The 14,335-nt window shown below is 37.7% G+C and overlaps 1 protein-coding gene across 1 annotated transcript in view; it reads right to left on the reverse strand.

Moving 5' to 3' along the window:
• Positions 1-870: 870 nt before the first annotated feature.
• PDZD8 (PDZ domain containing 8) overlaps positions 871-14,335 on the reverse strand; it is a 50,376-nt gene continuing 36,911 nt past the window's right edge. The window contains exons 4-5 of the mRNA XM_426541.7: positions 6,006-6,168; positions 871-5,481 (exon numbers count right to left, since the gene is read on the reverse strand). Coding sequence (XP_426541.3) covers positions 3,284-5,481; positions 6,006-6,168 — 2,361 coding nt within the window. The 3' untranslated portion in view covers positions 871-3,283. The remainder of the gene's footprint in view (positions 5,482-6,005; positions 6,169-14,335) is intronic.

Raw genomic sequence — 14,335 nt, forward strand, 5'->3', positions numbered from 1 at the left:
AGGCAGCAACAGAGTACAGAGTGTGGTTCTGCAGCAAGCTGAGTATTTCACTGCTGCCAAGAGATTGTTGTGTGTATCGATGGCTATTTACATTTGGTTCACGTTTTTATTTCACAGAGCATTTGGATGATCACAGTTTTGCCCAGCGAACTGTGCTCTGCTTTTGTCACCAAACAGCAGGCAGCTCATGGTCATCCTGCATGTAGGATTTTCTGTGGATTGGAGGAATAAGTGGATATTATCAGCCACTAACCAAGCACTCTCTTTGCTGAGCCGGTGCAGTCACAGAAACACAGAGTAGAAAACATTCTGTCCTGCAAAAATTTGGGCTTCTCCCACGTTTTGCATATTTTTTTCCTCCCCCTACTCTGTCCTCTCCCTAAGGTTGTAAACTTCAATGCACGATTTATTTCAAATATGGAGAATCAGAAGGAAAATTAGAATGATTAGACAAAAAATGAGTAAGCAGCAAGGACTTCTTTAGCTATACATTAACATTTTCTAAGCTCTTCTCCCCCTCCCAATCCAACTCCGTTGGTAGCAACTATCACCAATAACTGAACAGCAAAAACAAAAACAAATTAACACCACATTCTTTGCATTTTACAATATTTTCTAGCTACACACAATCAGTCGACTGGAATCACCATTTTGAACCTGCCTATTATTAAACCGCACAGAAGAAAAATAAATGCATATCCAAATACAAAGAATGCATAAAAGCCCAATTAATTCAGCACTCAGTAATTTTATTTAATGCAAAATGTGTTTCTCCCAAAGATACTTTCCTTTTCAAGTAGTGCCTTTAGAAGATGAACTGCTACAACTACAGACGTTCAAAAAAAAAATACTAAGACAATGCAAAGAAGATGATAATTTAGCAAAACTATTTTATTAAAGCTTATTCTCATGATAAAATAATAGCCAACAAAATCATATTAGGCAGTTTCTGCAAATGTGTGTAGCTGCCACCTATGGGATATCATTAAGTCAAGATATTCTTGTTTTCTGTGGTATTCTTTATTTTCAGCTATTTACAATCAAGCACGAAGCAAGGATTACATCAGGAATGTAGTATTACACTTTTTCCCCCTCAAGATTTAGCATTTATTTTAATTAATGCCAGAAAGGAATTTATGTTTTCCTCCTTATCACTAAAATACAACTATTTTGCCCTTTTCCCATTCAGTATGTTTAAAAATATTGCACTACGTTTAATTTCTCTCTTACAATCATCATCAGCGACACTATACAAGGAAAACTATATCCAGCTTTTCTAACCCACTGTATTTCACAGGTAAATATGAAACCTTGAATGCATTTTTGAGATCAGTATTTGCATTATTTTCGCAGCTCCTTCATGTGTACCAGGGTTTAAGTGAAGTACTTGGATATATTTGAAAACTTCTATAGTAGTCCATAAGAGCAAACACTGATGGAGATTTAATGCAGATCACCACCAATGGTAAGCCTCTGAGAAAATGGAGTGGGAAAGTCTTAATACGCATCTCAAGCAAGTATAGGTTAAACAACTTTTAGTCAATAAGGGAAGCTAATTTTGTGCGATTATTTGCGGAAGCTTAATTTCTGAAGTGTGACACATGCCTACTGTAGCATGGATAGTGTTTTCCATACATCAACTAAATAATTATCAACCGCCCAGAACTCACAAAGAAAGTGCAAGTAGTTGCATGAGTGGAAGTTAATCATTTTGTTTAGGAGTACAAGTACGCTTTTCCATGTTGAAAAATCACTGCTTCTTCATTTTGCCCATCACAAAATAAACTGAGAAGAAAGTTAAGTGGAGAGCTACATTGTACACTGCCTGAAAATTTAAGTTGTTTCTTTTACCACCTTAGAATCAACTCCACTCCCACAAAGGCATTTTCTACTACAGTGATAATGACTCCGGTACCTAACGCAGTACCTAAAATAAAGATGATATTTTATATGGCATTTCTATACACAGAAGATGAAGCTTAAGTCATGTTTACAGGAAATAAATAAGAACAACGGCCTCAGCCAGGTGATGCTAAGATCCACAATTTACACATAGCACAAGACCAGATAGTTCTTTTCAAAAGCTGCTGGCCAAAATTATTCTTCTCTACTGGATTCACTTATTTTGCCTTAACTAAAACATGGTATATACACTATACGACATTTTTCTGAAAAAGGTGATCCTTCTGCTCAGACTGCCTCTTCTGTCTGAGAAGCTGACTGCAGTTTACCACTATATGATTGCTCAAAAGCATTGAAAGACAAGGTTCAGGTATTTTGTCACCACTGCTTATGCTGTACCTTAGGCTTTCTGAAATGATAAATATTAAAATAGCAACATATTAAAACCTTTGAAATTAAAACTGTCATTTACACTTTAACAGACTGCAATGAAACCTCCAGCTCTTGCAAAACACTATTTTCCTTTATCAGCTTTTCAGATATATACCAACACTTGAAGACAACTTTGTTCCAGAAGGCAACCAGACTCTTTCATCTCAAAAATACTCCCAGTTTGATTACTGGGAGACAGTGGTATGTCCTTTAACATTATTAGATCAGTCCCAAAAGTTGCAGGGAGGCATTTTCTTGCATAGCATTGCTACAAATGATATTAAGAACTATGACAAGTTCTTGTATTTAACAAAAGTATGGAAAATAAGTGACCTGATACTCAATCACTCTAACAAGTATTAATAACAGACACACAAAAAAAGATGCTTTGTTTTCATGATATGTTTGGCAAGAAATACACAACTGCCCAGGAGACATAAAATAACGGCAATCAAAATTTTAAAGCCTGGTCCCTCAGTGATTTCTGTGTCAGTCATCAGCTTAGGCATGCAACAAGCTTTTCTTTTCATCATACAACAGAAAAATGGAAATTACACATTTCAAAAAATCCTGATAGTTTCTTGTTGAAATCATTAGCTCAAAGAAAAAAATAAAGGGGGGGGAGGTCCGGGAGTGGGGGGGACAAGTAATATAATAGGGACACCACACATTAATATGAAATGGTAAGGTTACAAAATTAGAAAAAATGAAAATAAGTTATTAAAAATAAATTTCCAATATAAACCCCAAAATGCAGTTTTAACCAGCTAGTTTAATAAAATGATGGTGCTGTAGCTGGAGAAGAACTGTTATCAGCTGTACTCTTACATAGGCAAATAACTGTGGAGAAGCAGGTGTTATACCAGCGTTTTAATTCGTTCTGTATGTTTGTAATTAAGTGCAAAGCATTTGTTTAAGTCCGGTCCTTCAAAGGCTAAACACGTGAATATCAGTCTACTGACTGAGGTGGATCAACTGATTCATCTGATATGATGTTCAATGTCGGAGCCTCTGTCAGACCGATATCTTCATTATCCACTTCTTCTGCTATACTGGCTTCCTCTGAATCTTTAGTCACTCTTTTAGACTGCCGGTCTGAGGACATGCTCTCCAAAGACTCTATATCCTCAATGCCTGCTCTGTAGTGGATCATCAGCAGTGTAAGGGCTTGCAGTCTTTCACCTGATTTAGCCAGCGCAGCAGAAATCAACGCTTTTTTCCTTGCCTCAGTTGCCTCTTTTTCTTCTTTAACAAGTGAATTGTTATTTTCCAGCTCCTGATCTATTTCGTTCTGCAACTTATCCAACATAAACTCTAATTTCTGAAAACGTTCCTCTGTGGGTAGACTTCTGTAGAGATCACGCCCAATTTCTTTAACTGCAATGAAGACACTGTCATCTAGACCACCCTCCTTTCTGACCAGTTTTATCCCACTACCTGATGCACGTTTTGAAGGACTACTTGGACCACTAATTTCAGTATCACTACTTTCATTATCAGAAGTGTTTGGTGTGTGCTTTGGTGAAGGCTCTACAATCTCTGTTCCCTGCTCAGAAAGGCGAGCTTTGGGGACTTGACGGAGGTTTAACAGACGAGTACTTGTATTGATGATATGCCTGGTCAAACCTGCAGTCCTGTTAACAGATTTAGACTCTGAATCAACACGAACGGATGCAGCTTGAGAAGTTTCCTGTCCCTCTGCTCTACAACCTCCTGCAGTTCGATCATGTCGCTTTTCAGCTCCTACACAGAAGGGTGTTTCAGCTAGACATTTTTCTTGACATTTTTTATGGCAAACATAAGCACAGAGCATACACTGTGAAGCTGCTTTAGTCCATACCTTTTTTTTGCAGTAATCACACCAAGTTGGATTCTGAAACTGAGTATCTTGAAAGTTATGCTTGTTCTCAGTAAGAACAATTTGTCCCAAGTAAGTATCCTCTTTCTGAAGTACATTAACTTCCTCTTCCAAATGGCATTCCTTTTCTTTCTCCAGCAGAAAATTTGAATCATCTACTTCACCTTCTTTAAAATATTTAAAGTGTAAGGCTATATCACCATAACAGAACTTTTCATTGAATCCTTTATGGGTTGTCAAATTCCGCAATGCCGTTCTAGTGACTGCTGCTTTAGGTGTAGGAGCACTCAATTTAAATGTTCTAACATATTCCATTGATGATGTAGCTATACAGTCTAAAGCAATTTCTTCAAGTTTTATGCTTGCATATCCTAAGCAGATAAAGCCACCTGCTTTGAAAGGGTCTCTGCACCACAGTGCAACATTAAGGTACTTATGGGATCCTTCTACTTCAAATAGGCAGGAAGATGTTCTTGCCTTTGGCCATCGACCCTGTCGGACTCGATATGGAATTTCTGGTGATTCCCAAGTTCGATGATCATCTCCACCATCTTTGTGACCACGTGCATTTTCTGAAATTCCATCTTTCAATGCATCTTGTTTTGGTATTGTTGCTACTTTTGATAATGTTGGGTCTTCTGTTTGATCATTATTCTTTACTACTTTCTCTGTACATTTATCTCCATTACCTGAAGATGGAGGTGGCTTCTCTGTTTTTTCAGAAGATACACCTCCAGTTTCCAACAGATTTTGAGTTTCATTAGTAGGCAAAGTAGGCCTGATTTGTGGTCTAGGTGGTACAGGAGGCTTAGTACCAGAACCTTGTGACTGCTTACCCGATAGCTGTGATGTATCTGAACTGTCAGAGGTTCTGGGTGTTGCCAGTTTGGCTCCATCTTTTTGTTGCATTTTAGATGTTGTCTGATAATTTCCTAAATGCAGTTTTCGATTTAGAATTGGAGATATGGTTCCAAGTGGTTTAGCAGCAAGTATTACTACTGAACGTTTGGGACTTGGAGTTGTTGGCATATCTTCTTTTTGATCAGGTGATTCACATGCTAAGTCCTCGAACTCTGAATCAAAATCTCTGCTGTCAACATCAGCTGATACACTAACTTGGTCATCTTCTTGCTGTGTCAAGAAAGCAGTGTCTTCCAATTGTCCAAATCCATCCTGTAGTGCTGAACCATGCTGATTATATCCAACAGGCCTTTCATAAAAAACTAAGACTTTGTCCCCAGCCTGCCTAATAAGCTTCAACACTTGGACAGTTGATGTGATTTTAACACCTATAAAGAAGATAAAAGTGTTAAATTTGAAAATATGATAATAATGTAAAAAAAACCTCCAGAAATGTCTACACATACTTTTAGAGCTTTAACAATGAGCAACAGAATTATCACCAAGAGGAAGTCAAGCAATAATGACAAAAGAGCTAAATTGAAATGTAACAGCTGGATCCCTCTAATTTTATCCATACAAATATATCATTTCAGGAGTTGGAAATGATAGTAACATGCACAGTTCAGTTTTCTGATTTTTTTTTAAACACTTTTTGGGTAGTTAAAATATATTTACATTGAAATGTTTATTCACCTTTATGTTGGCTTCTACACAGCAAATAGTAAATAAATATGCAAGAGAAATGATTGAGTGAATAACTTTAAGTGGCAATAAATATATAAGTGTTTGTATTTATTATGTGATTAGGCATGTGTAATTATTGAGAACAGCAGTCTAATTGAACTCTAAGTGGAAATGCCCTTCCTGTTTGCAAGACAATGCTTATTTTGAAAGCTGACATATTACTCACTGCCAATGGCTAGGAGTCTGTCACCCCTCTGCAGATCAGCAGCTGCTGCAGGTGAGTTTGGTGTAACTGTTTCAATCACAACATGCCCTGCATCATCTTCCTTGGACTGCACAAGGCGGAGAGTGAGGCCAACGCTCTGCAGATTCCCTTTCACTAGCTCTGCCTAGAGAGAGGAAAATTAAAAGTTAGACTACGGTGATTGAACAGACTTTAAGGACTCACGGTTACTAATGAGCTTGCTGAGCTGAAATTATACAACTGATGTCATGATAGCAATCGCTTTGTATACACTACATGTATGGTATAAAACCCATTACTATCACTATCTCTCCAGAAGTCTACACAAACAGTATCTGGAGTGAGAAAGCTATTATGGTCCACGTGTGTTACTAAAACTTACGTAAAACAAACCTAAGACACAATAAAACACTTATTAGTCTAAGTTTTGTGAAAGACCAAGAACAATTTCCTCATATTTATCTTCCTTGACATGATAAACACAAGATAAATTTCAATTGCAATCTCAAATAATTCTTAAAATAATGTCTGAGGCACAATCTCTGTAGTAGAGTTCCACCTTGACCATTCACACACAGGCTTTCAAGAGATCCTTACTGAAAATATATCAAGGTTGTGACCAATTGTTTATGTGCTTCAATAGCTGAGATTTTTGTCAATCTTTTTCTTAATACAGACCATTCCTAAAGAATAAAGTACTTTTTTTTTTTCCCTAAAGGATACATCTTTCAGACTCTTTCAAATGACTGCCTACTATCAGTCTGCTGAAGTATATTGTTTGTTTCAAAGAGAAGAACTTACAGACTGTGATTCAGCTCCACAGAGATAAATTTAATTTGCTTTTTTTTTTATTTTTACTATTATTATTATTCCCAAACTCAGAGACAGATACTGTTTGTAGAAAATTTCCCATGTACGCCTCCTATTTGGTTTCAATTTACTGAGTTTAGGTAGACAATCTTCTCCATTCTACTGCATTTACTTGTTGCTATTCAACTGTCTGTGTTTGCACTGCCTGGAAGTCGATCATCCTCTTTTGAAGATGTGTTCACTTGCTTAGTTTTGTACAGTGGCATTTCACATATGAAATGAATTACCTACGTTTGGGTACATGACTCCTCAGCTGTATAGCTTTAATTCCTTGGCTATAATCCTAAAAAAAACCCTTTTGTTAATTGTTTACTTCTTTACAAAGGTAGGATTGCTACCTGATTAACAGCATGCACAGTATCAACGTTGAGTTTAAAGCAGACCTGCATTAACTTTTTAAGTTCTGTCACTTAATTTCTGCATTTCCTACTTGCACTTAGAGATGCTCTCTCTCAAACTTTGTTAACCTACTGAGAGTGCCAGTAACCTATGCATGAATAACAACATCTAATAGAATAGAATGCTTAATTGCATTTTCAAGACTCAAGGTTCTCCTGGGATTTGCCACAGACTCTGAAGTACTTAACTCTTGCTTTTACTGTAGCAACTTCCTTGAAAGTCCTGCTCTAAGTTTAGGTTGGAAAAGAACTTCCAGATCTTTGTGTTTGAATAGATAATGAAGCTATAATCATGAAGATAAAAAAGGGAACTTCCACTTCAGGAACACTAACAAGCAAGAACATTACATAGACCAAAAAGCAAAACTACACACATTTTTTTTTGTTCTACTTTCCATTAGCCCAATGAAGTACAGAGCCATTACCAAGAGAATTTTAAGAAATAAATCGATCTCTAGACAGACTGGTGGAGGAAAAAAAAAAAAGCAACAGGATAATTCTGCTCTTAACGTTAAGTTATTCATGTAATGCAGTTAGGCTCCTTTATGGATATCTTTTGATGCGTTTTGATATATTGGATACATTTTGATGATATATAGTTTCTTCCTAAGTCTTACAAAGGTTTGGATCTTCACCTCCAGAACTGGAGTTAGTAAATAAGAAATAACAATTTTAAGTCATAAGAATCCCAATTAATGTGTCATTACAAACACACACTGCTCTAAGCTTTCTTGATGACTACCGTAATATTTTTGTAGGAGCTACCTCATCGAGATCTACCTTCCTTTACATTTCCTCATCCTTTCAAAGAGCAGCACAGAGAAGCAATGGCCTTTCAAAAGGCTTGTTCTTCAGAAAGTCAGAAAGTAATAAGCTTTCTTCAATAAAGAAGATCACAAGGGAAAAAAGTCTTGCAACACTCAGCACCTGAAAAATCGCTGCTGGTACTTGCAAATCATGGCAGACTGCATGATGAGCACAATTTGGGAGAAAAGGGCATATTTCGATGGTAAAAGGAAAAAAAAAGTTACTAAAACCTCCTTCTTATAGAGTTTGTCAATATAGATCCTTATGCTTTTAAACTTCCTTTGAATTCAAGGACTTCTTTGCACAGCTCTCAACAGTGGTCTGACATAGCAATGCAAATACTCTGCTTTAAGAGAGGAGAAACCTCAGAGGTGATTTCCAGCATTTCACTCTTCCCTCTTCCCCCAGGGCCAGACCACATAAAAGCAGCCAAGGACAGCTGGGACCCAAAGACACTTAGGTATCTCAGCACATTTGGCTTCCATGCAGGGACACCAACTGCTTATTAGAATGTGCGTGAACCACTTGTGGCGAGGAGATGCGCAATATCCTAACGGTATCTGAGGGAAAAGCTGCTTTTGGAAGGAGACAGCCTTTGAACATAGCAAGCAAAGTTCATCTCAACATTTTATTAACTTTGGCACAGTCACAACTTTCTCACAGAGTAAACCAGTTTAATGTATCAATTCAAACCAGATGAACAGTTTTCTTGATACTTTTTTTTCCCCCTTCTGACGATTCCCAGTTTCACCAAATGCCAACACCCCTCACACCTCCAGCTAGCTGCAAGCACAGCTCAGTGCTGCTTCACACTTCTTGGAACACCCTCTGCCCCAGCAATTAAACTCACAAAACAAGCCAGCCGCATCTTTGTGCTCCCAGCATGGCTGTGTTATACCTCAAATAAAACATAAGAAGAATCAACAACACAAGATCTAGTGGAAACTGGAACATCAGAAGTTTAAAGTCAGGTAAGTGACAGAGCAAGTATTAGAGAACTGCTGATAATGAAAGGACAATTATTACAAAGGAAACTTGCTCCAAGGGAGAAAAATTAACAGCAGTGTTTCAGAGAAACAAGTTTTAAACAATTAGCTACATCATATTGAAATCAGATTTACTTCGATTTAATAGCTGCTAGCTCCTGCAAACCTTTCATTGCAGTTGCTTCTACAAGGTGCAAGATCAAGTAGATAAAATGACATGCTTGTTAGTGAAAGACAGGCAAAGTAATTTATACCGGAAGTGTTAGAACTGAATTATGTCATAAAATTTGGGTATGTATTTTTAATTAAAAGTAAGCCTTCCCCAGACTCTTTACGATAACGTTAAGGTGCTGTGGAACACTAACGACTACCTCAGAGCTGAAGAGTAATTTCCTCAGTGTTTTATTATCCAGGTACAAAAATGAGAAGACGACAAGATTAACACTCACTTGAAAATTACTAAAACTGCTTGATGCACAGCTGTGGATGCCTGTCTTTCAAAGAACAAAGGAGATAAGCCTTGATTTCATGCTAAAGGCTTCAGTTCATTTATATACATAAGTGCATATAAAGAGCCAATCTGGGGCATAATTCCTCCAATACTTTGTTCTGTATTGGAAGTACACACTGGAAATACAATGCAGCAGAGAATTTTGTTGTGTCTCATAGCCTCACCCTACCACAGTCTCCTCATTTTGAAAGCCTAAGAGATGTTCATGAAAATCATCTTGAAACACATCGATATTGAACTTCACAGCAATTGAATAAGAATTCAGAAATTTATAGCTGAATGTTTGGATGACTGTTCAAATAGGACGCAGATTTAATCTTCAAAAGCCTCCTAAAAATACTGGTTTGAAAGTGTTTGCAAATGCAAACAGATTAGAAACATGTCTCTCATAGGCATCTGCATACCTGCTATAGATACGAGTCTGATGCCATCTCATTTACGATTTGCTTACAAAACTTCACCTGTGTACTTTTTAGATACAGGGGTAAAAATATCATCAACAATGTATGTATCGATGAGACTACAGTAAGTTAGCATTAGATAAAACCCTTTCATTCTGAATTTCTAAAATGACATAACAATATACATAAAAGAGTACTGACAATAATTTTGAACACCAAGAAATCTTCATCACCTAAACACAATACAAAAAATCTTATCTTACTGATTTACATCAACTACAATACTTCTACAAATATTTTTTGCTCATTATCGGTGGTATATAACATGCTGCATATGTCACCGACACATCACTTTCTATGCTGTATTGCAGATAAAAGCTTCACTTTTTCCAACTGGTGAGAGTTACTACAAAGGATCTTGTGTATTCATGGAATGACACTCTAATGTGTTCAGGGGAAAAGGCAGAGTTAAAATATCTCTGATGTGCCTATAAAGTATTACAGAGATCCCTTCACATTGTGAGGGGAGGAAGGAATATTTCATGTCAAAAAAATAACATTAAAGAACAAAACCGGGAAGCAGTTGTTCCTATTCAGAAGACTCATATTTATACTATTAAAAAAAAATTTTGGTATATGATCTGTCAAATATGGACTTCTACATTTCTGCTTTTTCAAGCCTATAATGACAGATTTCAATAACTTGACCTACATGGGGAATTGATTGTTAGCTTACTTATAAGGACTAGATCAGACAGTGAAAGGAAGCAGGGATCACCAGACTCATGAAACATTCCTCAGAAACACCAGACTCCGAAGAAAAAAATAAAGGCAATGTTCTGAATGTTCAGAGAGGATTTCAATCTAAGCACGAATTGTCTGACGTGGATATTGACCAAGGAATCCATGATGACAGACTCTAATTTCCCAGGCATAGAGACAACTCTCAACAACAGAAAGAGGAGAAAGCTTGCTGAGCATTTGAGAGTTTGCCTTGTTTTATGAATGCTTAAATAGCTCAGTAGTCAATACAGTATGTATTGATCACCAACAGTTGTAACCTAGGTTCACTACTATCATGTCTTATGTGCCTGTGTGCCTGTAAATGTACTGATACACACAGTTGCATGGAAATTCATAAAAAGATTACTCGCAACTTAGACTGGAACTTCCAAGTGAGCCTCGGGGTAGGAATGCATCCTAACATACAGCAAAACAAATACAAAATCCAGTACAACACAATTGAGCAGCACACAGGAACTACACAGCCATTTCAAACTGTTCACCTCTTTGCTTTTGCAAGCTGTGACCAACTCCAGCAGTCAGCCCGTCCTACTCATGACCTGTACTCCTCCATTTCTCCCCTCCACTCAGAGCAGTTTATATATTTGAAAGCAAACAGCTTCGCCTTCAAAAGAATTAGTGCCTCTGCTGGTATCTGGAAATGCCCAGGGAACAAAAAGCTCTTCCCATCTCCTGTGACTACGCCACAGAATGAATACACTAGCATTAACTGTTTTAACCTGTATTCTGATATTGATACAGCTGCACAGGAGAAATTAGCCCACTCTGAAGGCTGTATTTAGATTTAATACAGGGTAAGTTGTCACTGGTCTGAATTATTTAGGTATATCGATATCACAGTCCTGTAGAGCAGCATGGTCCTACATTCAATCACTTTGGCAGTGTGGATCTAAGGTTTGTACTGTTTTCCTCTTTCTCTTCTTGACCATTTCAAATATCCTTAAGTATAACACAGAATTTTATCCAAGCTGCTAAGAATAATATCAGTCATAGAAAACATATCAATTGTCTGCCAGAATTAATAGCTAACTGATTAATTAACAGACAACTCTGACAGAACAAATCTCAGGAAATAAGGAGGTTAGAAGTGATGATGGAAAATTCTGCAAAGAGAAAACGTTTAGATAAACTGAAAGCACTGTCTGGAAAACAAGAGTTTCAGAGCAAAAGTCATTTATATTGGAAGCAATTTTCATGGGACAATTTCCTATGAACAGATGTGATTTTTAAGTAAAGTATGGACCACAGTAAAAAAAAAATGGAATAACATTATCCATAAAGGAATCTGTACAGCAAATGTGTCACAAAGAGTTGGGGGTTACCAACAGCGGAATCAGTGCACAACAGCAGCCAATCTCGCGTTTCGTGGAGCATCAGAAACAACTGAAAAAAGTTCTGACGGTGATTGAAACAGTGAAAAGAGCCTTTGCTGGTAATTCTTCTGGCTCTGAGAATCACAGTCTGTGCACATGGATAGATAGACACAATTACATCAAACTAAGGCTGCAATGCAGTCCACGTTTTTCTGTAGGGAAGAAGATATATTTATTCGTTTATTTATTTATTTTTACTAGTCCTGTTATGTAGAAAGTCAGTGAGCTTCACTATTTTTTGTTCTACATCATCTCTTTTAAATTGTGACTGTTATGCATGCGTCTAACTTTACCATCACACGTTATTTGTCTGGAATCACAGTGACAATTCACGACAGTAAGGTTAAACAGCTGCATGCCTACCCAATGAGCATTGAAAACAGTTGTCACCAGCAAAGAACAGAACAAGCACGGTACTGCACAAAGCAAGAAGCTACGTGTTATTTTCCCCCAGCTCGTGATGCATTGCAGGTACTCTTTTCCTGAACCAACACTAACCTGTACTTGCCGATCGCACAGGGAAGCGGCCTACGTGACATGCAAACAGTGAGCTGTTTAGCAATTATGTATTGCTGAGGCGTTCTCGCTAAACAGTAATTACACGAGCTGAATGGAGGAGTTAAAGACAAACAGGGAGTTGGAAAACCTGCATTTAACGTGGAAGCGTCAGAGGCAGGTACAGTGCTGACCTTCGGTTTTACGTGCAGCACTTCTTTGGAGAGCAATTTTGTACAAACACCGACGTAGCTCTTCTCTAAGTGCTCTGGCTCACTGACATCCTTTTACTCGTTATTAAACCCAACTGTGGTGTCTTCCTTTGGCCCAGGAAAAGAGTGGAAAAGATTGATTTTTCCAAATCTTGCATCACCATTCATGGCTTTGATAGAAAAAAAGTCTTCCTCCAGTAGTGCTCCAAGATGATTCAGTTATATGAGTATTTTGTAAAAGTTTCAGGCAGGCTAACAGCAAACACTGAAATAAGCTTACTGAAAGTGCTTATTAAGGGACAAGATGATTACTAACACTGCGTTCAAGACAGAATCAATAGAAAGTTTACCTTCCTTATGGCTTCCTTTGCGTAAATTGGTTTAAATTGTTGCACTGCAAATTACAGACACATGAGATTAATGAGAACGTAAGAGTGTTTGGTGCTTTGAGTACATGCATGGAAGGGGAAGGTCCGGGGTTTTGTTCATCACTCCAGAAGTGGAGAAAAAAAATGAAAAATACATTCAAGTACATATATTAGAAGCAAATCTCTAGAGCAGCTAGTAATTACTTCTGTTTATATTAGAACTAACTAGCCTTTATCAAATAATTCAATTAATCTTCATGTAATAAAGACAAATGATTAGAACATCGAGTAAAAGTTCTTCATAATGGAATCAATAGGCACCATGCAGAGTTTTCTGCTTCACACTAAAACACTGCTTGCCTGTCGCAGCTAACAGCATCAATCTGATCACCAATATGGATACTGCCATCAAAACTAAGAATATGGAAAAGTTATTACCCACAGTAACATGCATCACAGATGCCAGTTTCCATGGAAATTAAATCTACAACACTGCTTTCTAACACGTACGAATCTTAACTCTTAGCTGTCACTACAGGGCCCAAAAGTTACATTTTAAGAGGCTCAAAAATTACATTTTTGAAGGAAAAACCTCGAGAATGAATGAGCACACTATTTATAGATTTTATTCTGGAGCAGAAGAGTTTTCTTTTCAGCAGCACTAATTTCAGAAAAGTACCATCTGGAGCACAGCGCACTTTCATAAGATAGTAGAAGCTTCATAAATACTTCTCACCTGGGAGTCTTCACCAAAACCCATAGGTTCAAGGCAGGAGCAGGATCGCTGCCAAAACTGCCCTGAGGAAAAGCTGGGTGCCACAGGGCAGCAGCAGGTTGCTCAGCCAGCCCCGGGACAAGCCAGGGCTCTGCCATCCCCGCCACCAGGATCCAGCACTGTGTGCTGCTCCCGCTGCCAGCAGCTGTAAAGGGGTTCTGACACCAGGCTTCGTGGCAAAAGGGAGGAAGTCAAGCAGTGTTATTTGACTTACTAAAAGTCTGATATTTAAACAGTTACTTACCCAAGAAAGTAAAAGGATGTAAAAACACAGTCTTACCAGCAGACTATTGCATTTTCTGGTAACAAAAG

The sequence above is a fragment of the Gallus gallus genome, chromosome 6 (assembly GCF_016699485.2).
Source record: "Gallus gallus isolate bGalGal1 chromosome 6, bGalGal1.mat.broiler.GRCg7b, whole genome shotgun sequence".
Taxonomy (NCBI): domain Eukaryota; kingdom Metazoa; phylum Chordata; class Aves; order Galliformes; family Phasianidae; genus Gallus; species Gallus gallus.